This window comes from Scyliorhinus torazame, chromosome 4 (assembly GCF_047496885.1).
Source record: "Scyliorhinus torazame isolate Kashiwa2021f chromosome 4, sScyTor2.1, whole genome shotgun sequence".
NCBI classification, from domain to species: Eukaryota; Metazoa; Chordata; class Chondrichthyes; order Carcharhiniformes; family Scyliorhinidae; genus Scyliorhinus; species Scyliorhinus torazame.
The window spans coordinates 302,851,703-302,872,596 of record NC_092710.1 but is presented as its reverse complement, the minus strand read 5'-3'; the positions used below and the strand labels follow the sequence as shown (position 1 = coordinate 302,872,596).

The window sequence follows — 20,894 nt, the reverse complement described above, 5'->3', positions numbered from 1 at the left end:
AAGGGGTGATAGCTTTGTGTATCTGGGTAAGGGGGTAATTGTTTTGTGTATGGGTAAGGGGGTAATTGCTTTGTGTGTTTAGGTAAGGGGTGATAGCTTTGTGTGTATGGGTAAGGGGTAATTGCTTTGTGTGTATGGGTAAGGGGTGATTGCTTTGTGTTTGGGTAAGGGGGTAATTGCTTTGTGTGTTTGGGTAAGGGGTGATAGCTTTGTGCATCTGGGTAAGGGGGTAATTGTTTTGTGTATGGGTAAGGGGGTAATTGCTTTGTGTGTTTGGGTAAGGGGTGATTGCTTTGTGTGTCTGGGTAAGGGGGTAATTGCTTTGTGTTTGGGTAAGGGGGTAATTGCTTTGTGTGTCTGGGTAAGGGGGTAATTGCTTTGTGTGTCTGGGTAAGGGGTGATTGCTTTGTGTGTCTGGGTAAGGGGGTAATTGCTTTGTGTGTTTGGGTAAGGGGGTAATGGCTTTGTGTGTATGGGTAAGGGGTAATTGCTTTGTGTGTATGGGTAAGGGGTAATTGCTTTGTGTGTTTGGGTAAGGGGTGTTTGCTTTGTGTGTATGGGTGAGGGGGTAATTGCTTTGTGTGTTTGGGTGAGGGGGTAATTGCTTTGTGTGTTTGGGTAAGGGGTAATTGCTTTGTGTGTCTGGGTAAGGGGGTAATTGCTTTGTGTGTCTGGGTAAGGGGGTAATTGCTTTGTGTTTGGGTAAGGGGTAATTGCTTTGTGTGTCTGGGTAAGGGGGTAATTGCTTTGTGTGTATGGGTAAGGGGGTAATTGCTTTGTGTGTATGGGTAAGGGGGTAATTGCTTTGTGTGTTTGGGTAAGGGGTGATTGCTTTGTGTGTTGGGGTAAGGGGGTAATTGCTTTGTGTGTTTGGGTAGGGGATGATTGCTTTGTGTGTCTGGGTAAGGGGGTAATTGCTTTGTGTGTTTGGGTAAGGGGGTGATTGCTTTGTGTGTTTGGGTAAGGGGTAATTGTTTTGTGTTTGGGTAAGGGGGTGATTGCTTTGTGTGTTTGGGTAAGGGGTCATTTGCTTTGTGTGTTTGGGTAAGGGGGTAATTGCTTTGTGTGTTTGGGTAAGGGGTGATTGCTTTGTGTGTCTGGGTAAGGGGGTAATTGCTTTGTGTGTCTGGGTAAGGGGGTAATTGCTTTGTGTTTGGGTAAGGGGGTAATTGCTTTGTGTGCCTGGGTAAGGGGTAATTGCTTTGTGTGTCTGGGTAAGGGGTAATTTGCTTTGTGTGTCTGGGTAAGGGGGTAATTGCTTTGTGTGTTTGGGTAAGGGGGTAATTGCTTTGTGTGTTTGGGTAAGGGGGTGATTGCTTTGTGTGTCTGGGTAAGGGGGTAATTGCTTTGTGTTTGGGTAAGGGGTAATTGTTTTGTGTTTGGGTAAGGGGGTGATTGCTTTGTGTGTTTGGGTAAGGGGTCATTTGCTTTGTGTGTATGGGTAAGGGGTGATTGCTTTGTGTGTCTGGGTAAGGGGGTAATTGCTTTGTGTTTGGGTAAGGGGGTAATTGCTTTGTGTGTCTGGGTAAGGGAGTAATTGCTTTGTGTGTCTGGGTAAGGGGTAATTTGCTTTGTGTGTTTGGGTAAGGGGTATTTGCTTTGTGTGTTTGGGTAAGGGATGATTGCTTTGTGTGTCTGGGTAAGGGGGTAATTGCTTTGTGTGTTTGGGTAAGGGGGTAATTGCTTTGTGTTTGGGTAAGGGGCTAATTGCTTTGTGTGTTTGGGTAAGGGGTAATTGCTTTGTGTGTCTGGGTAAGGGGGTAATTGCTTTGTGTGTTTGGGTAAGGGGTGATTGCTTTGTGTGTCTGGGTAAGGGGTAATTGGTTTGTGTGTCTGGGTAAGGGGGTAATTGCTTTGTGTGTTTGGGTGAGGGGTGATTGCTTTGTGTGTCTGGGTAAGGGGGTAATTGCTTTGTGTTTGGGAAAGGGGGTGATTGCTTTGTGTGTTTGGGTAAGGGGTCATTTGCTTTGTGTATGGGTAAGGGGGTAATTGCTTTGTGTGTATGGGTAAGGGGGTGATTGCATTGTGTGTCTGGGTAAGGGGGTAATTGCTTTGTGTGTCTGGGTAAGGGGTGATTGCTTTGTGTGTTTGGGTAAAGGGGTGATTGCTTTGTGTGTCTGGGTAACGGGGTAATTGCTTTGTGTGTCTGGGTAACGGGGTAATTGCTTTGTGTGTTTGGGTAAAGGGGTGATTGCTTTGTGTGTCTGGGTAAGGGGGTAATTGCTTTGTGTGCCTGGGTAAGGGGTGATTGCTTTGTGTGTTTGGGTAAGGGGGTAATTGCTATGTGTGTTTGGGTAAAGGGTAATTGGTTTGTGTGTCTGGGTAAGGGGGTAATTGCTTTGTGTGTTTGGGTAAGGGGTAATTGCTTTGTGTGTTTGGGTAAAGGTTAATTGCTTTGTGTGTCTGGGTAAGGGGGTAATTGCTTTGTGTGTTTGGGTAAAGGGTAATTGCTTTGTTTGGGTAAAGGGTAGTTGCTTTGTGTGTATGGGTAAGGGGGTAATTGCTTTGTGTGTTTGGGTAAGGGGTGATTGCTTTGTGTGTCTGGGTAAGGGGGTAATTGCTTTGTGTTTGGGTAAGGGGGTAATTGCTTTGTGAGTCTGGGTAAGGGGTAATTGCTTTGTGTGTTTGGGTAAGGGGTATTTGCTTTGTGTGTTTGGGTAAGGGGTGATTGCTTTGTGTGTCTGGGTAAGGGGGTATTTGCTTTGTGTTTGGGTAAGGGGGTAATTGCTTTGTGTGTTTGGGTAAGGGGTAATTGCTTTGTGTGTTTGGGTAAGGGGTAATTGCTTTGTGTGTTTGGGTAAGGGGGTAATTGCTTTGTGTGTCTGGGTAAGGGGTAATTGCTTTGTGTGTTTGGGCAAGGGGATAATTGCTTTGTGTGTTTGGGTAAGGGGGTAATTGCTTTGTGTGTTTGGGCAAGGGGGTAATTGCTTTGTGTGTTTGGGTAAAGGGTAATTGCTTGTGTTTATGGGTAAAGGGGTAATTTCTTTGTGTGTCTGGGTAAGGGGGTAATTGCTTTGTGTGTCTGGGTAAGGGGTAATTGCTTTGTGTGGTTGGGTAAGTGGGTAATTGCTTTGTGTGTCTGGGTAAGGGGGTAATTTCTTTGTGTGTATGGATAAAGGGTAATTGCTTAGTGTGTTTGGGTAAAGGGGTAATTTCTTTGTGTGTCTGGGTAAGGGGTAATTGCTTTGTGTGTCTGTGTAAGGGGGTAATTGCTATGTGTGTCTGGGTAAGGGGGTAATTGCTTTGTGTGATTGGGTCAGGGGGTAATTGCTTTGTGTGTTTGGGTAAGGGGGTAATTGCTTTGTGTGTTTGGGTAAGGGGTAATTGCTTTGTGTGTTTCGGTAAGGGGATAATTGTTTTGTGTTTGGGTAAGGGGGTAATTGCTTTGTGTGTTTGGGTAAGGGGTGATAGCTTTGTGTATCTGGGTAAGGGGGTAATTGTTTTGTGTATGGGTAAGGGGGTAATTGCTTCGTGTGTTTGGGTAAGGGGTGATTGCTTTGTGTGTCTGGGTAAGGGGGTAATTGCTTTGTGTGTTTGGGTAAGGGGTAATTGCTTTGTGTGTATGGGTAAGGGGTAATTGCTTTGTGCGTTTGGGTAAGGGGTGATTGCTTTGTATGTCTGGGTAAGGGGGTAATTGCTTTGTGTGTTTGGGTAAAGGGGTAATTGCTTTGTGTGTTTGGGTAAGGGGGTAATTGCTTTGTGTGTCTGGGTAAGGGGGTAATTGCTTTGTGTGTCTGGGTAAGGGGGTAATTGCTTTGTGTTTGGGCAAGGGGTAATTGCTTTGTGTGTCTGGGTAAGGGGGTATTTGCTTTGTGTTTGGGTAAGGGGGTAATTGCTTTGTGTGTCTGGGTAAGGGGGTAATTGCTTTGTGTGATTGGGTAAGGGGTGATAGCTTTGTGTGTTTGGATAAGGGGGTAATTGTTTTGTGTTTGGGTAAGGGGTAATTGCTTTGTGTGTTTGGGAAAGGGGTAATTGCTTTGTGTGTATGGGTAAGGGGGTAATTGCTTTGTGTGTTTGGGTAAGGGGTGATAGCTTTGTGTATCTGGGTAAGGGGGTAATTGTTTTGTGTATGGGTAAGGGGGTAATTGCTTTGTGTGTATGGGTAAGGGGTAATTGCTTTGTGTGTTTGCGTAAGGGGTAATTGCTTTGTGTGTTTGGGTAAGGGGGTAATTGCTTTGTGTGTCTGGGTAAGGGGGTAATTGCTTTGTGTTTGGGTAAGGGGGTAATTGCTTTGTGTGTTTGGGTAAGGGGTGATAGCTTTGTGCATCTGGGTAAGGGGGTAATTGTTTTGTGTATGGGTAAGGGGGTAATTGCTTTGTGTGTTTGGGTAAGGGGTGATTGCTTTGTGTGTCTGGGTAAGGGGGTAATTGCTTTGTGTTCGGGTAAGGGGGTAATTGCTTTGTGTGTCTATGTAAGGGGGTATTTGCTTTGTGTGTTTGGGTAAGGGGGTAATTGCTTTGTGTGTCTGGGTAAGGGGGTAATTGCTTTGTGTGATTGGGTAAGGGGGTAATTGCTTTGTGTGTTTGGGTAAGGGGGTAATTGTTTTGTGTTTGGGTAAGGGGGTAATTGCTTTGTGTGTTTGGGTAAGGGGTAATTGCTTTGTGTGTATGGGTAAGGGGGTAATTGCTTTGTGTGTTTGGGTAAGGGGTGATAGCTTTGTGTAACTGGGTAAGGGGGTAATTGTTTTGTGTATGGGTAAGGGGGTAATTGCTTCTTGTGTTTGGGTAAGGGGTGATTGCTTTGTGTGTCTGGGTAAGGGGGTAATTGCTTTGTGTGTTTGGGTAAGGGGTAATTGCTTTGTGTGTATGGGTAAGGGGTAATTGCTTTGTGTGTTTGGGTAAGGGGTGATTGCTTTGTGTGTCTGGGTAAGGGGGTAATTGCTTGTGTGTTTGGGTAAAGGGGTAATTGCTTTGTGTGTTTGGGTAAGGGGGTAATTGCTTTGTGTGTCTGGGTAAGGGGGTAATTGCTTTGTGTGTCTGGGTAAGGGGGTAATTGCTTTGTGTTTGGGTAAGGGGTAATTGCTTTGTGTGTCTGGGTAAGGGGGTATTTGCTTTGTGTGTTTGGGTAAGGAGGTAATTGCTTTGTGTGTCTGGGTAAGGGGGTAATTGCTTTGTGTGTCTGGGTAAGGGGTGATTGCTTTGTGTGTCTGGGTAAGGGGGTAATTGCTTTGTGTGTTTGGGTAAGGGTGTAATTTCTTTGTGTGTTTGGGTAAGGGGTAATTGCTTTGTGTGTATCGGTAAGGGGTAATTGCTTTGTGTGTTTGGGTAAGGGGTGATAGCTTTGTGTGTCTGGGTAACGGGGTAATTGCTTTATGTGTCTGGGTAAGGGGGTAATTGCTTTGTGTGTTTGGGTAAGGGGGTAATTGCTTTGTGTGTCTGGGTAACGGGGTATTTGCTTTGTGTGTTTGGGTAACGGGGTAATTGCTTTATGTGTCTGGGTAAGGGGGTAATTGCTTTGTGTGTTTGGGTAAGGGGGTATTTGCTTTGTGTGTTTGGGTAAGGAGGTAATTGCTTTGTGTGTCTGGGTAAGGGGGTAATTGCTTTGTGTGTCTGGGTAAGGGGTGATTGCTTTGTGTGTCTGGGTAAGGGGGTAATTGCTTTGTGTGTTTGCGTAAGGGGGTAATTTCTTTGTGTGTTTGGGTAAGGGGTAATTGCTTTGTGTGTATCGGTAAGGGGTAATTGCTTTGTGTGTTTGGGTAAGGGGTGATAGCTTTGTGTGTCTGGGTAACGGGGTAATTGCTTTATGTGTCTGGGTAAGGGGGTAATTGCTTTGTGTGTTTGGGTAAGGGGGTAATTGCTTTGTGTGTCTGGGTAACGGGGTATTTGCTTTGTGTGTTTGGGTAACGGGGTAATTGCTTTATGGGTCTGGGTAAGGGGGTAATTGCTTTGTGTGTTTGGGTAAGGGGGTAATTGCTTTGTGTGTCTGGGTAACGGGGTATTTGCTTTGTGTGTTTGGGTAAGGGGGTAATTGCTTTGTGTGTTTGGGTAAGGGGTAATTGCTTTGTGTGTTTGGGTAAGGGGGTAATTGCTTTGTGTGTCTGGGTAAGGGGGTAATTGCTTTGTGTTTGGGTAAGGGGGTAATTGCTTTGTGTGTTTGGGTAAGGGGTGATAGCTTTGTGCATCTGGGTAAGGGGGTAATTGTTTTGTGTATGGGTAAGGGGGTAATTGCTTTGTGTGTTTGGGTAAGGGGTGATTGCTTTGTGTGTCTGGGTAAGGGGGTAATTGCTTTGTGTTTGGGTAAGGGGGTAATTGCTTTGTGTGTCTGGGTAAGGGGGTATTGTCTTTGTGTGTTTGGGTAAGGGGGTAATTGCTTTGTGTGTCTGGGTAAGGGGGTAATTGCTTTGTGTGATTGGGTAAGGGGGTAATTGCATTGTGTGTTTGGGTAAGGGGGTAATTGCTTTGTGTGTTTGGGTAAGGGGTAATTGCTTTGTGTGTTTGGGTAAGGGGGTAATTGTTTTCTGTTTGGGTAAGGGGGTAATTGCTTTGTGTGTTTGGGTAAGGGGTAATTGCTTTGTGTGTATGGGTGAGGGGGTAATTGCTTTGTGTGTTTGGGTAAGGGGTGATAGCTTTGTGTATCTGGGTAAGGGGGTAATTGTTTTGTGTATGGGTAAGGGGGTAATTGCTTCGTGTGTTTGGGTAAGGGGTGATTGCTTTGTGTGTCTGGGTAAGGGGGTAATTGCTTTGTGTGTTTGGGTAAGGGGTAATTGCTTTGTGTGTATGGGTAAGGGGTAATTGCTTTGTGTGTTTGGGTAAGGGGTGATTGCTTTGTGTGTCTGGGTAAGGGGGTAATTGCTTGTGTGTTTGGGTAAAGGGGTAATTGCTTTGTGTGTTTGGGTAAGGGGGTAATTGCTTTGTGTGTCTGGGTAAGGGGGTAATTGCTTTGTGTGTCTGGGTAAGGGGGTAATTGCTTTGTGTTTGGGCAAGGGGTAATTGCTTTGTGTGTCTGGGTAAGGGGGTATTTGCTTTGTGTGTTTGGGTAAGGAGGTAATTGCTTTGTGTGTCTGGGTAAGGGGGTAATTGCTTTGTGTGTCTGGGTAAGGGGTGATTGCTTTGTGTGTCTGGGTAAGGGGGTAATTGCTTTGTGTGTTTGGGTAAGGGGGTAATTTCTTTGTGTGTTTGGGTAAGGGGTAATTGCTTTGTGTGTATCGGTAAGGGGTAATTGCTTTGTGTGTTTGGGTAAGGGGTGATAGCTTTGTGTGTCTGGGTAACGGGGTAATTGCTTTATGTGTCTGGGTAAGGGGGTAATTGCTTTGTGTGTTTGGGTAAGGGGGTAATTGCTTTGTGTGTCTGGGTAACGGGGTATTTGCTTTGTGTGTTTGGGTAACGGGGTAATTGCTTTATGTGTCTGGGTAAGGGGGTAATTGCTTTGTGTGTTTGGGTAAGGGGGTAATTGCTTTGTGTGTCTGGGTAACGGGGTATTTGCTTTGTGTGTTTGGGTAAGGGGGTAATTGCTTTGTGTGTTTGGGTAAGGGGTAATTGCTTTGTGTGTTTGGGTAAGGGGGTAATTGCTTTGTGTGTCTGGGTAAGGGGGTAATTGCTTTGTGTTTGGGTAAGGGGGTAATTGCTTTGTGTGTTTGGGTAAGGGGTGATAGCTTTGTGCATCTGGGTAAGGGGGTAATTGTTTTGTGTATGGGTAAGGGGGTAATTGCTTTGTGTGTTTGGGTAAGGGGTGATTGCTTTGTGTGTCTGGGTAAGGGGGTAATTGCTTTGTGTTTGGGTAAGGGGGTAATTGCTTTGTGTGTCTGGGTAAGGGGGTATTGTCTTAGTGTGTTTGGGTAAGGGGGTAATTGCTTTGTGTGTCTGGGTAAGGGGGTAATTGCTTTGTGTGATTGGGTAAGGGGGTAATTGCATTGTGTGTTTGGGTAAGGGGGTAATTGCTTTGTGTGTTTGGGTAAGGGGTAATTGCTTTGTGTGTTTGGGTAAGGGGGTAATTGTTTTCTGTTTGGGTAAGGGGGTAATTGCTTTGTGTGTTTGGGTAAGGGGTAATTGCTTTGTGTGTATGGGTGAGGGGGTAATTGCTTTGTGTGTTTGGGTAAGGGGTGATAGCTTTGTGTATCTGGGTAAGGGGGTAATTGTTTTGTGTATGGGTAAGGGGGTAATTGCTTCGTGTGTTTGGGTAAGGGGTGATTGCTTTGTGTGTCTGGGTAAGAGGGTAATTGCTTTGTGTGTTTGGGTAAGGGTTAATTGCTTTGTGTGTATGGGTAAGGGGTAATTGCTTTGTGTGTTTGGGTAAGGGGTGATTGCTTTGTGTGTCTGGGTAAGGGGGTAATTGCTTTGTGTGTTTGGGTAAAGGGGTAATTGCTTTGTGTGTTTGGGTAAGGGGGTAATTGCTTTGTGTGTCTGGGTAAGGGGGTAATTGCTTTGTGTTTGGGTAAGGGGGTAATTGCTTTGTGTGTCTGGGTAAGGGGGTAATTGCTTTGTGTGTCTGGGTAAGGGGTGATTGCTTTGTGTGTCTGGGTAAGGGGGTAATTGCTTTGTGTGTTTGGGTAACGGGTTAATTGCTTTGTGTGTTTGGGTAAGGGGTAATTGCTTTGTGTGTATGGGTAAGGGGTAATTGCTTTGTGTGTATGGGTAAGGGGTGATTGCTTTGTGTGTCTGGGTAACGGGGTAATTGCTTTCTGTGTCTGGGTAAGGGGGTAATTGCTTTGTGTGTTTGGGTAAGGGGGTAATTGATTTGTGTGTCTGGTTAACGGGGTATTTGCTTTGTGTGTTTGGGTAAGGGGGTAATTGCTTTGTGTGTTTGGGTAAGGGGTAATTGCTTTGTTTGTTTGGGTAAGGGGGTAATTGCTTTGTGTGTCTGGGTAAGGGGGTAATTGCTTTGTGTTTGGGTAAGGGGGTAATTGCTTTGTGTGTTTGGGTACGGGGTGATAGCTTTGTGCATCTGGGTAAGGGGGTAATTGTTTTGTGTATGGGTAAGGGGGTAATTGCTTTGTGTGTTTGGGTAAGGGGTGATTGCTTTGTGTGTCTGGGTAAGGGGGTAATTGCTTTGTGTTTAGGTAAGGGGGTAATTGCTTTGTTTGTCTGGGTAAGGGGGTAATTGCTTTGTGTGTCTGGGTAAGGGGTGATTGCTTTGTGTGTCTGGGTAAGGGGGTAATTGCTTTGTGTGTTTGGGTAAGGGGGTAATGGCTTTGTGTGTATGGGTAAGGGGTAATTGCTTTGTGTGTCTGGGTAAGGGGTAATTGCTTTGTGTGTTTGGGTAAGGGGTAATTGCTTTGTGTGTATGGGTAAGGGGTAATTTCTTTGTGTGTTTGGGTAAGGGGTGTTTGCTTTGTGTGTATGGGTGAGGGGGTAATTGCTTTGTGTGTTTGGGTGAGGGGGTAATTGCTTTGTGTGTTTGGGTAAGGGGGTAATTGCTTTGTGTGTCTGGGTAAGGGGGTAATTGCTTTGTGTGTCTGGGTAAGGGGGTAATTGCTTTGTGTTTGGGTAAGGGGTAATTGCTTTGTGTGTCTGGGTAAGGGGGTATTTGCTTTGTGTGTTTGGGTAAGGGGTAATTGCTTTGTGTGTATGGGTAAGGGGGTAATTGCTTTGTGTGTTTGGGTAAGGGGTGATTGCTTTGTGTGTTTGGGTAAGGGGGTGATTGCTTTGTGTGTTTGGGTAAGGGGTCATTTGCTTTGTGTGTCTGGGTAAGGGGATGATTGCTTTGTGTGTCTGGGTAAGGGGGTAATTGCTTTGTGTGTTTGGGTAAGGGGGTGATTGCTTTGTGTGTTTGGGTAAGGGGTAATTGTTTTGTGTTTGGGTAAGGGGTAATTGCTTTGTGTGTCTGGGTAAGGGGGTATTTGCTTTGTGTTTGGGTAAGGGGGTAATTGCTTTGTGTGTCTGGGTAAGGGGGTAATTGCTTTGTGTGATTGGGTAAGGGGTGATAGCTTTGTGTGTTTGGGTAAGGGGGTAATTGTTTTGTGTTTGGGTAAGGGGTAATTGCTTTGTGTGTTTGGGTAAGGGGTAATTGCTTTGTGTGTATGGGTAAGGGGGTAATTGCTTTGTGTGTTTGGGTAAGGGGTGATAGCTTTGTGTATCTGGGTAAGGGGGTAATTGTTTTGTGTATGAGTAAGGGGGTAATTGCTTTGTGTGTATGGGTAAGGGGTAATTGCTTTGTGTGTTTGCGTAAGGGGTAATTGCTTTGTGTGTTTGGGTAAGGGGGTAATTGCTTTGTGTGTCTGGGTAAGGGGGTAATTGCTTTGTGTTTGGGTAAGGGGGTAATTGCTTTGTGTGTTTGGGTAAGGGGTGATAGCTTTGTGCATCTGGGTAAGGGGGTAATTGTTTTGTGTATGGGTAAGGGGGTAATTGCTTTGTGTGTTTGGGTAAGGGGTGATTGCTTTGTGTGTCTGGGTAAGGGGGTAATTGCTTTGTGTTCGGGTAAGGGGGTAATTGCTTTGTGTGTCTATGTAAGGGGGTATTTGCTTTGTGTGTTTGGGTAAGGGGGTAATTGCTTTGTGTGTCTGGGTAAGAGGGTAATTGCTTTGTGTGATTGGGTAAGGGGGTAATTGCTTTGTGTGTTTGGGTAAGGGGGTAATTGTTTTGTGTTTGGGTAAGGGGGTAATTGCTTTGTGTGTTTGGGTAAGGGGTAATTGCTTTGTGTGTATGGGTAAGGGGGTAATTGCTTTGTGTGTTTGGGTAAGGGGTGATAGCTTTGTGTAACTGGGTAAGGGGGTAATTGTTTTGTGTATGGGTAAGGGTGTAATTGCTTCGTGTGTTTGGGTAAGGGGTGATTGCTTTGTGTGTCTGGGTAAGGGGGTAATTGCTTTGTGTGTTTGGGTAAGGGGTAATTGCTTTGTGTGTATGGGTAAGGGGTAATTGCTTTGTGTGTTTGGGTAAGGGGTGATTGCTTTGTGTGTCTGGGTAAGGGGGTAATTGCTTGTGTGTTTGGGTAAAGGGGTAATTGCTTTGTGTGTTTGGGTAAGGGGGTAATTGCTTTGTGTGTCTGGGTAAGGGGGTAATTGCTTTGTGTGTCTGGGTAAGGGGGTAATTGCTTTGTGTTTGGGCAAGGGGTAATTGCTTTGTGTGTCTGGGTAAGGGGGTATTTGCTTTGTGTGTTTGGGTAAGGAGGTAATTGCTTTGTGTGTCTGGGTAAGGGGGTAATTGCTTTGTGTGTCTGGGTAAGGGGTGATTGCTTTGTGTGTCTGGGTAAGGGGGTAATTGCTTTGTGTGTTTGGGTAAGGGGGTAATTTCTTTGTGTGTTTGGGTAAGGGGTAATTGCTTTGTGTGTATCGGTAAGGGGTAATTGCTTTGTGTGTTTGGGTAAGGGGTGATAGCTTTGTGTGTCTGGGTAACGGGGTAATTGCTTTATGTGTCTGGGTAAGGGGGTAATTGCTTTGTGTGTTTGGGTAAGGGGGTAATTGCTTTGTGTGTCTGGGTAACGGGGTATTTGCTTTGTGTGTTTGGGTAACGGGGTAATTGCTTTATGTGTCTGGGTAAGGGGGTAATTGCTTTGTGTGTTTGGGTAAGGGGGTAATTGCTTTGTGTGTCTGGGTAACGGGGTATTTGCTTTGTGTGTTTGGGTAAGGGGGTAATTGCTTTGTGTGTTTGGGTAAGGGGTAATTGCTTTGTGTGTTTGGGTAAGGGGGTAATTGCTTTGTGTGTCTGTGTAAGGGGGTAATTGCTTTGTGTTTGGGTAAGGGGGTAATTGCTTTGTGTGTTTGGGTAAGGGGTGATAGCTTTGTGCATCTGGGTAAGGGGGTAATTGTTTTGTGTATGGGTAAGGGGGTAATTGCTTTGTGTCTTTGGGTAAGGGGTGATTGCTTTGTGTGTCTGGGTAAGGGGGTAATTGCTTTGTGTTTGGGTAAGGGGGTAATTGCTTTGTGTGTCTGGGTAAGGGGGTATTGTCTTTGTGTGTTTGGGTAAGGGGGTAATTGCTTTGTGTGTCTGGGTAAGGGGGTAATTGCTTTGTGTGATTGGGTAAGGGGGTAATTGCATTGTGTGTTTGGGTAAGGGGGTAATTGCTTTGTGTGTTTGGGTAAGGGGTAATTGCTTTGTGTGTTTGGGTAAGGGGGTAATTGTTTTCTGTTTGGGTAAGGGGGTAATTGCTTTGTGTGTTTGGGTAAGGGGTAATTGCTTTGTGTGTATGGGTGAGGGGGTAATTGCTTTGTGTGTTTGGGTAAGGGGTGATAGCTTTGTGTATCTGGGTAAGGGGGTAATTGTTTTGTGTATGGGTAAGGGGGTAATTGCTTCGTGTGTTTGGGTAAGGGGTGATTGCTTTGTGTGTCTGGGTAAGAGGGTAATTGCTTTGTGTGTTTGGGTAAGGGTTAATTGCTTTGTGTGTATGGGTAAGGGGTAATTGCTTTGTGTGTTTGGGTAAGGGGTGATTGCTTTGTGTGTCTGGGTAAGGGGGTAATTGCTTTGTGTGTTTGGGTAAAGGGGTAATTGCTTTGTGTGTTTGGGTAAGGGGGTAATTGCTTTGTGTGTCTGGGTAAGGGGGTAATTGCTTTGTGTTTGGGTAAGGGGGTAATTGCTTTGTGTGTCTGGGTAAGGGGGTAATTGCTTTGTGTGTCTGGGTAAGGGGTGATTGCTTTGTGTGTCTGGGTAAGGGGGTAATTGCTTTGTGTGTTTGGGTAACGGGTTAATTGCTTTGTGTGTTTGGGTAAGGGGTAATTGCTTTGTGTGTATGGGTAAGGGGTAATTGCTTTGTGTGTATGGGTAAGGGGTGATTGCTTTGTGTGTCTGGGTAACGGGGTAATTGCTTTCTGTGTCTGGGTAAGGGGGTAATTGCTTTGTGTGTTTGGGTAAGGGGGTAATTGATTTGTGTGTCTGGTTAACGGGGTATTTGCTTTGTGTGTTTGGGTAAGGGGGTAATTGCTTTGTGTGTTTGGGTAAGGGGTAATTGCTTTGTTTGTTTGGGTAAGGGGGTAATTGCTTTGTGTGTCTGGGTAAGGGGGTAATTGCTTTGTGTTTGGGTAAGGGGGTAATTGCTTTGTGTGTTTGGGTACGGGGTGATAGCTTTGTGCATCTGGGTAAGGGGGTAATTGTTTTGTGTATGGATAAGGGGGTAATTGCTTTGTGTGTTTGGGTAAGGGGTGATTGCTTTGTGTGTCTGGGTAAGGGGGTAATTGCTTTGTGTTTAGGTAAGGGGGTAATTGCTTTGTTTGTCTGGGTAAGGGGGTAATTGCTTTGTGTGTCTGGGTAAGGGGTGATTGCTTTGTGTGTCTGGGTAAGGGGGTAATTGCTTTGTGTGTTTGGGTAAGGGGGTAATGGCTTTGTGTGTATGGGTAAGGGGTAATTGCTTTGTGTGTCTGGGTAAGGGGTAATTGCTTTGTGTGTTTGGGTAAGGGGTAATTGCTTTGTGTGTATGGGTAAGGGGTAATTTCTTTGTGTGTTTGGGTAAGGGGTGTTTGCTTTGTGTGTATGGGTGAGGGGGTAATTGCTTTGTGTGTTTGGGTGAGGGGGTAATTGCTTTGTGTGTTTGGGTAAGGGGGTAATTGCTTTGTGTGTCTGGGTAAGGGGGTAATTGCTTTGTGTGTCTGGGTAAGGGGGTAATTGCTTTGTGTTTGGGTAAGGGGTAATTGCTTTGTGTGTCTGGGTAAGGGGGTATTTGCTTTGTGTGTTTGGGTAAGGGGTAATTGCTTTGTGTGTATGGGTAAGGGGGTAATTGCTTTGTGTGTTTGGGTAAGGGGTGATTGCTTTGTGTGTTTGGGTAAGGGGGTGATTGCTTTGTGTGTTTGGGTAAGGGGTCATTTGCTTTGTGTGTCTGGGTAAGGGGATGATTGCTTTGTGTGTCTGGGTAAGGGGGTAATTGCTTTGTGTGTTTGGGTAAGGGGGTGATTGCTTTGTGTGTTTGGGTAAGGGGTAATTGTTTTGTGTTTGGGTAAGGGGGTGATTGCTTTGTGTGTTTGGGTAAGGGGTCATTTGCTTTGTGTGTTTGGGTAAGGGGGTAATTGCTTTGTGTGTTTGGGTAAGGGGTGATTGCTTTGTGTGTCTGGGTAAGGGGGTAATTGCTTTGTGTGTCTGGGTAAGGGGGTAATTGCTTTGTGTGTGTGGGTAAGGGGGTAATTGCTTTGTGTTTGGGTAAGGGGTAATTGCTTTGTGTGTCTGGGTAAGGGGTAATTGCTTTGAGTGTCTGGGTAAGGGGTAATTTGCTTTGTGTGTTTGGGTAAGGGGTATTTGCTTTGTGTGTTTGGGTAAGGGGTAATTGCTTTGTGTGTTTTGGTAAGGGATGATTGCTTTGTGTGTCTGGGTAAGGGGGTAATTGCTTTCTGTGTTTGGGTAAGGGGGTAATTGCTTTGTGTTTGGCTAAGGGGCTAATTGCTTTGTGTGTTTGGGTAAGGGGTAATTGCTTTGTGTGTCTGGGTAAGGGGGTAATTGCTTTGTGTGTTTGGGTAAGGGGTGATTGCTTTGTGTGTCTGGGTAAGGGGTAATTGGTTTGTGTGTCTGGGTAAGGGGGTAATTGCTTTGTGTGTTTGGGTGAGGGGTGATTGCTTTGTGTGTCTGGGTAAGGGGGTAATTGCTTTGTGTTTGGGTAAGGGGGTGATTGCTTTGTGTGTTTGGGTAAGGGGTCATTTGCTTTGTGTGTCTGGGTAAGGGGGTAATTGCTTTGTGTGTCTGGGTAAGGGGGTAATTGCTTTGTGTTTGGGTAAGGGGGTAATTGCTTTGTGTGCCTGGGTAAGGGGTAATTGCTTTGTGTGTCTGGGTAAGGGGTAATTTGCTTTGTGTGTCTGGGTAAGGGGGTAATTGCTTTGTGTTTGGGTAAGGGGGTAATTGCTTTGTGTGCCTGGGTAAGGGGTAATTGCTTTGTGTGTCTGGGTAAGGGGTAATTTGCTTTGTGTGTCTGGGTAAGGGGCTAATTGCTTTGTGTGTTTGGGTAAGGGGGTAATTGCTTTGTGTGTTTGTTTAAGGGGGTGATTGCTTTGTGTGTCTGGGTAAGGGGGTAATTGCTTTGTGTTTGGGTAAGGGGTAATTGTTTTGTGTTTGGGTAAGGGGGTGATTGCTTTGTGTGTTTGGGTAAGGGGTCATTTGCTTTGTGTGTATGGGTAAGGGGTGATTGCTTTGTGTGTCTGGGTAAGGGGGTAATTGCTTTGTGTTTGGGTAAGGGGGTAATTGCTTTGTGTGTCTGGGTAAGGGGTAATTGCTTTGAGTGTCTGGGTAAGGGGTAATTTGCTTTGTGTGTTTGGGTAAGGGGTATTTGCTTTGTGTGTTTGGGTAAGGGGTAATTGCTTTGTGTGTTTGGGTAAGGGATGATTGCTTTGTGTGTCTGGGTAAGGGGGTAATTGCTTTCTGTGTTTGGGTAAGGGGGTAATTGGTTTGTGTTTGGCTAAGGGGCTAATTGCTTTGTGTGTTTGGGTAAGGGGTAATTGCTTTGTGTGTCTGGGTAAGGGGGTAATTGCTTTGTGTGTTTGGGTAAGGGGTGATTGCTTTGTGTGTCTGGGTAAGGGGTAATTGGTTTGTGTGTCTGGGTAAGGGGGTAATTGCTTTGTGTGTTTGGGTGAGGGGTGATTGCTTTGTCTGTCTGGGTAAGGGGGTAATTGCTTTGTGTTTGGGTAAGGGGGTGATTGCTTTGTGTGTTTGGGTAAGGGGTCATTTGCTTTGTGTGTCTGGGTAAGGGGGTAATTGCTTTGTGTGTCTGGGTAAGGGGGTAATTGCTTTGTGTTTGGGTAAGGGGGTAATTGCTTTGTGTGCCTGGGTAAGGGGTAATTGCTTTGTGTGTCTGGGTAAGGGGTAATTTGCTTTGTGTGTCTGGGTAAGGGGGTAATTGCTTTGTGTGTTTGGGTAAGGGGGTAATTGCTTTTTGTGTTTGGGTAAGGGGGTGATTGCTTTGTGTGTCTGGGTAAGGGGGTAATTGCTTTGTGTGTTTGGGTAAGGGGGTAATTGCTTTTTGTGTTTGGGTAAGGGGGTGATTGCTTTGTGTGTCTGGGTAAGGGGGTAATTGCTTTGTGTTTGGGTAAGGGGTAATTGTTTTGTGTTTGGGTAAGGGGGTGATTGCTTTGTGTGTTTGGGTAAGGGGTAATTGCTTTGTGTGTATGGGTAAGGGGTGATTGCTTTGTGTGTCTGGGTAAGGGGGTAATTGCTTTGTGTTTGGGTAAGGGGGTAATTGCTTTGTGTGTTTGGGTAAGGGGGTAATTGCTTTGTGTTTGGGTAAGGGGGTAATTGCTTTGAGTGTCTGGGTAAGGGGTAATTGCTTTGTGTGTTTGGGTGAGGGGTGATTGCTTTGTCTGTCTGGGTAAGGGGGTAATTGCTTTGTGTTTGGGTAAGGGGGTGATTGCTTTGTGTGTTTGGGTAAGGGGTCATTTGCTTTGTGTGTCTGGGTAAGGGGGTAATTGCTTTGTGTGTCTGGGTAAGGGGGTAATTGCTTTGTGTTTGGGTAAGGGGGTAATTGCTTTGTGTGCCTGGGTAAGGGGTAATTGCTTTGTGTGTCTGGGTAAGGGGTAATTTGCTTTGTGTGTCTGGGTAAGGGGGTAATTGCTTTGTGTGTTTGGGTAAGGGGGTAATTGCTTTTTGTGTTTGGGTAAGGGGGTGATTGCTTTGTGTGTCTGGGTAAGGGGGTAATTGCTTTGTGTGTTTGGGTAAGGGGGTAATTGCTTTTTGTGTTTGGGTAAGGGGGTGATTGCTTTGTGTGTCTGGGTAAGGGGGTAATTGCTTTGTGTTTGGGTAAGGGGTAATTGTTTTGTGTTTGGGTAAGGGGGTGATTGCTTTGTGTGTTTGGGTAAGGGGTAATTGCTTTGTGTGTATGGGTAAGGGGTGATTGCTTTGTGTGTCTGGGTAAGGGGGTAATTGCTTTGTGTTTGGGTAAGGGGGTAATTGCTTTGTGTGTTTGGGTAAGGGGGTAATTGCTTTGTGTTTGGGTAAGGGGGTAATTGCTTTGAGTGTCTGGGTAAGGGGTAATTGCTTTGTGTGTTTGGGTAAGGGAGTAATTGCTTTGTGTGTCTGGGTAAGGGGTAATTGCTTTGAGTGTCTGGGTAAGGGGTAATTTGCTTTGTGTGTTTGGGTAAGGGGTATTTGCTTTGTGTGTTTGGGTAAGGGGTAATTGCTTTGTGTGTTTGGGTAAGGGATGATTACTTTGTGTGTCTGGGTAAGGGGGTAATTGCTTTGTGTGTTTGGGTAAGGGGGTAATTGCTTTGTGTTTGGCTAAGGGGCTAATTGCTTTGTGTGTTTGGGTAAGGGGTAATTGCTTTGTGTGTATGGGTAAGGGGTGATTGCTTTGTGTGTCTGGGTAAGGGGGTAATTGCTTTGTGTGTCTGGGTAAGGGGGTAATTGCTTTGTGTGTTTGGGTAAGGGGTGATTGCTTTGTGTGCCTGGGTAAGGGGTAATTGGTTTGTGTGTCTGGGTAAGGGGGTAATTGCTTTGTGTGTTTGGGTGAGGGGTGATTGCTTTGTGTGTCTGGGTAAGGGGGTAATTGCTTTGTGTTTGGGTAAGGGGGTGATTGCTTTGTGTGTTTGGGTAAGGGGTCATTTGCTTTGTGTATGGGTAAGGGGGTAATTGCTTTGTGTGTATGGGTAAGGGGGTGATTGCATTGTGTGTCTGGGTAAGGGGGTAATTGCTTTGTGTGTTTGGGTAAAGGGGTGATTGCTTTGTGTGTCTGGGTTAGGGGTTAATTGCTTTGTGTGTCTGGGTAAGGGGTGATTGCTTTGTGTGTTTGGGTAAGGGGGTAATTGCTATGTGTGTTTGGGTAAAGGGTAATTGGTTTGTGTGTCTGGGTAAGGGGGTAATTGCTTTGTGTGTTTGGGTAAGGGGTAATTGCTTTGTGTGTTTGGGTTAAGGTTAATTGCTTTGTGTGTCTGGGTAAGGGGGTAATTGCTTTGTGTGTTTGGGTAAAGGGTAATTGCTTTGTTTGGGTAAAGGGTAATTGCTTTGTGTGTATGGGTAAGGGGGTAATTGCTTTGTGTGTTTGGGTAAGGGGTGATTGCTTTGTGTGTCTGGGTAAGGGGGTAATTGCTTTGTGTTTGGGTAAGGGGGTAATTGCTTTGTGTGTCTGGGTAAGGGGTAATTGCTTTGTGTGTTTGAGTAAGGGGTATTTGCTTTGTGTGTTTGGGTAAGGGGTGATTGCTTTGTGTGTCTGGGTAAGGGGGTAATTGCTTTGTGTTTGGGTAAGGGGGTAATTGCTTTGTGTGTTTGGGTAAGGGGTAATTGCTTTGTGTGTTTGGGTAAGGGGTAATTGCTTTGTGTGTTTGGGTAAGGGGGTAATTGCTTTGTGTGTCTGGGTAAGGGGTAATTGCTTTGTGTGTTTGGGCAAGGGGGTAATTGCTTTGTGTGTTTGGGTAAGGGGGTAATTGCTTTGTGTGTTTGGGCAAGGGGGTAATTGCTTTGTGTGTTTGGGTAAAGGGTAATTGCTTTGTGTGTATGGGTAAAGGGGTAATTTCTTTGTGTGTCTGGGTAAGGGGGTAATTGCTTTGTGTGTCTGGGTAAGGGGTAATTGCTTTGTGTGGTTGGGTAAGTGGGTAATTGCTTTGTGTGTCTGGGTAAGGGGGTAATTTCTTTGTGTGTATGGATAAAGGGTAATTGCTTTGTGTGTTTGGGTAAGGAGGTAATTGCTTTGTGTGTTTGGGTAAAAGGTAATTGCTTTGTTTGGGTAAGGGGGTAATTGCTTTGTGTGTTTGGGTAAAGGGTAATTGCTTTGTTTGGGTAAAGGGTAATTGCTTTGTGTGTTTGGGTAAGGGGTGATTGCTTTGTGTGTTTGGGTAAAGGGTAATTGCTTTGTTTGGGTAAAGGGTAATTGCTTTGTGTGTTTGGGTAAAGGGTAATTGCTTTGTTTGGGCAAAGGGTAATTGCTTTGTGTGTTTGGGTAAAGGGTAATTGCTTTGTGTGTTTGGGTAAAGGGTAATTGCTTTGTGTGTTTGGGTAAGGGGTAATTGCTTTGTTTGCGTAAAGGGTAATTGCTTTGTGTGTATGGGTAAGGGGTAATTGCTTTGTTTGGGTAAGGGGTAATTGTTTTGTGTGTGTGATGACAGCTGCTGAAGGAATATTGGAACCAAGTCTGCCCTCTTGTGCAGACTCAGTAATCCGATACTTGAACAAGAGTTCTGACCAGCCGCCAGGGCCGCATGCTTGTTCAAAATCCCTACATGGGATGTTAGCAGTGCTGCACCAGCATTTATTGCCGCTTGGGCATATTGAGTCAACCACACTGCTGTGGGTCTGGGGGTCACATGTAGACCAGACCAGGTGCGGTAAGGACGGAGGATTTCCTTCCCTGAAGAACATCAGTGAACCAGATGTTGTTTCCATGGCAATCCTGAAGTTTTATTGAATTTGGAAATGAAAATCGCTTATTGTCACAAGTAGGCTTCAAATGAAGTTACTGTGAAAAGCCCCTAGTCGCCACATTTAAATTTAATTTAAATGCCACCATCTGCCACGGCAAGAATTGAACCGGAGTTCCGTCCAGTGACGATACCATTTCCCCACTGCCTCCCCACTGAGTTTCAGATAGTCCTGTGCTGGTGACTGAGGCTTCCAATTTGTGCCAGGATATGAGCGGTTTTGCGGTGAGGAATTACTTTGAGTGAGATTAACCCATTACATTATTCCCAGTCCTTCAAATAGAGATTCTTGTGATGTCCCTTATCAGTGGCACACACTAAGATATATATTTGTGCACCAGGTGCATTTAATCACAACTTGTGCCACCAATACGACTTCAGGAGACAGTAATAAGGGAGAAGAGATTGGAGCAGGGATAGGCGATAATGACTCCCTTCAGCCTGTTGTGCCATTAAATCAGATCATTACTGACCTTTGACTCCACTTTCCCGCCCTATCCCCATATCCCGTGATTCCCTTATGGATTAGCAACAGAACCTGGAGAGGTAGTGCTGTCACCGGAGGCTCCAGATTTCCCTGCACTCTCGATTAATGTTTCCATTGCCTCCAGTTATCTGAAGCATGTGCAATGCGGAATTCCCCACATACATATTTACTTGCATGTCCACAGCTTCATTCACTGATCTCCAGTTGTTTGAACTATGGAATAGCTACTCCAAAAGTGGCCCTGCATCAGCTAATAGTGGAATGTTAATACTGCACATTGCTGAAGTGTAGTGAATGAAAACATGCAACACCGATACCCCAATTATAATACAATTGGTGTATCTTATTACTGAGTTTAGTGGAGGTAGCCTACATTCTGAAAGCTACTGAATAATACTGCTAAACATTCCGACTGTTCACATAACCAGGTGCAGGTGAAGAGGATTTCTTTGTTGTTGTTGTCATTTTAGGTGGCATCATTCGTTGTCATTGGGCTAATGTCCATGATGATTCCACTTTGCCAAGACTTTGGAGGCCTCATTGCAGTCTGTCTTTTCATGGGTTTATTTGACGGATGCTTCATCTCGATCATGGCCCCCGTCGCGTTCGAGCTTGTGGGTTCGGAGAATGTATCGCAGGCTATAGGATTCCTTCTCGGATTGATGTCCATTCCAATGACAGCCGGTCCACCTATCGCAGGTATGGTGCATTGTTATCCAGTTGTCTGTCACTAAAACTGTGCTTCTAATACGGAAACTGGTGACTACGTAATAACTTTAACCATCTGAGTTTTGACATTTGAAAGTGAAAGAATCAACATATTATGGATAAGACATCATCAGAGACCTAGACCTGTGCTGCTGACCATGCAAATGGTGAAGAATAAATTGGAAAAACTCCACTTTACCAATTTAGGGACTGTTTGTGCAGATTAACAGCAACTTGCATGTATATTGTGCCGTTAAACTAGCAACACTTCTTCTCCAGCTGCTCTTGTTTGTTTTCAAACAATATTTGACACCAATCCCCTATCGTCCCCTGCTTGTTATCTTGAATGGTGGTGCCACATTTGTGGCTTTTCAATCTGCTGGGACCTTTTCAGAATCTTGGGAATTTTAAAGATTGTCATCCATTTTTTTCACCATCACTGTGACCACTTTCCTTTAAGACCCTCGGATGTAGGTAATCAGATCCCAGGTCTTGTCGGCTTTTGTCCCATCAGTGTAC

At 45.2% G+C, this 20,894-nt stretch overlaps 1 protein-coding gene across 1 annotated transcript in view; it reads left to right on the top strand.

Annotated features, from left to right (window-relative positions):
* The window catches only part of LOC140411046 (monocarboxylate transporter 10-like), a 275,234-nt gene that overhangs the window by 229,154 nt on the left and 25,186 nt on the right, over nt 1-20,894 (top strand). The window contains exon 5 of the mRNA XM_072500033.1: nt 20,138-20,366. Within this exon, the coding sequence (XP_072356134.1) occupies nt 20,138-20,366 (229 nt within the window). The remainder of the gene's footprint in view (nt 1-20,137; nt 20,367-20,894) is intronic.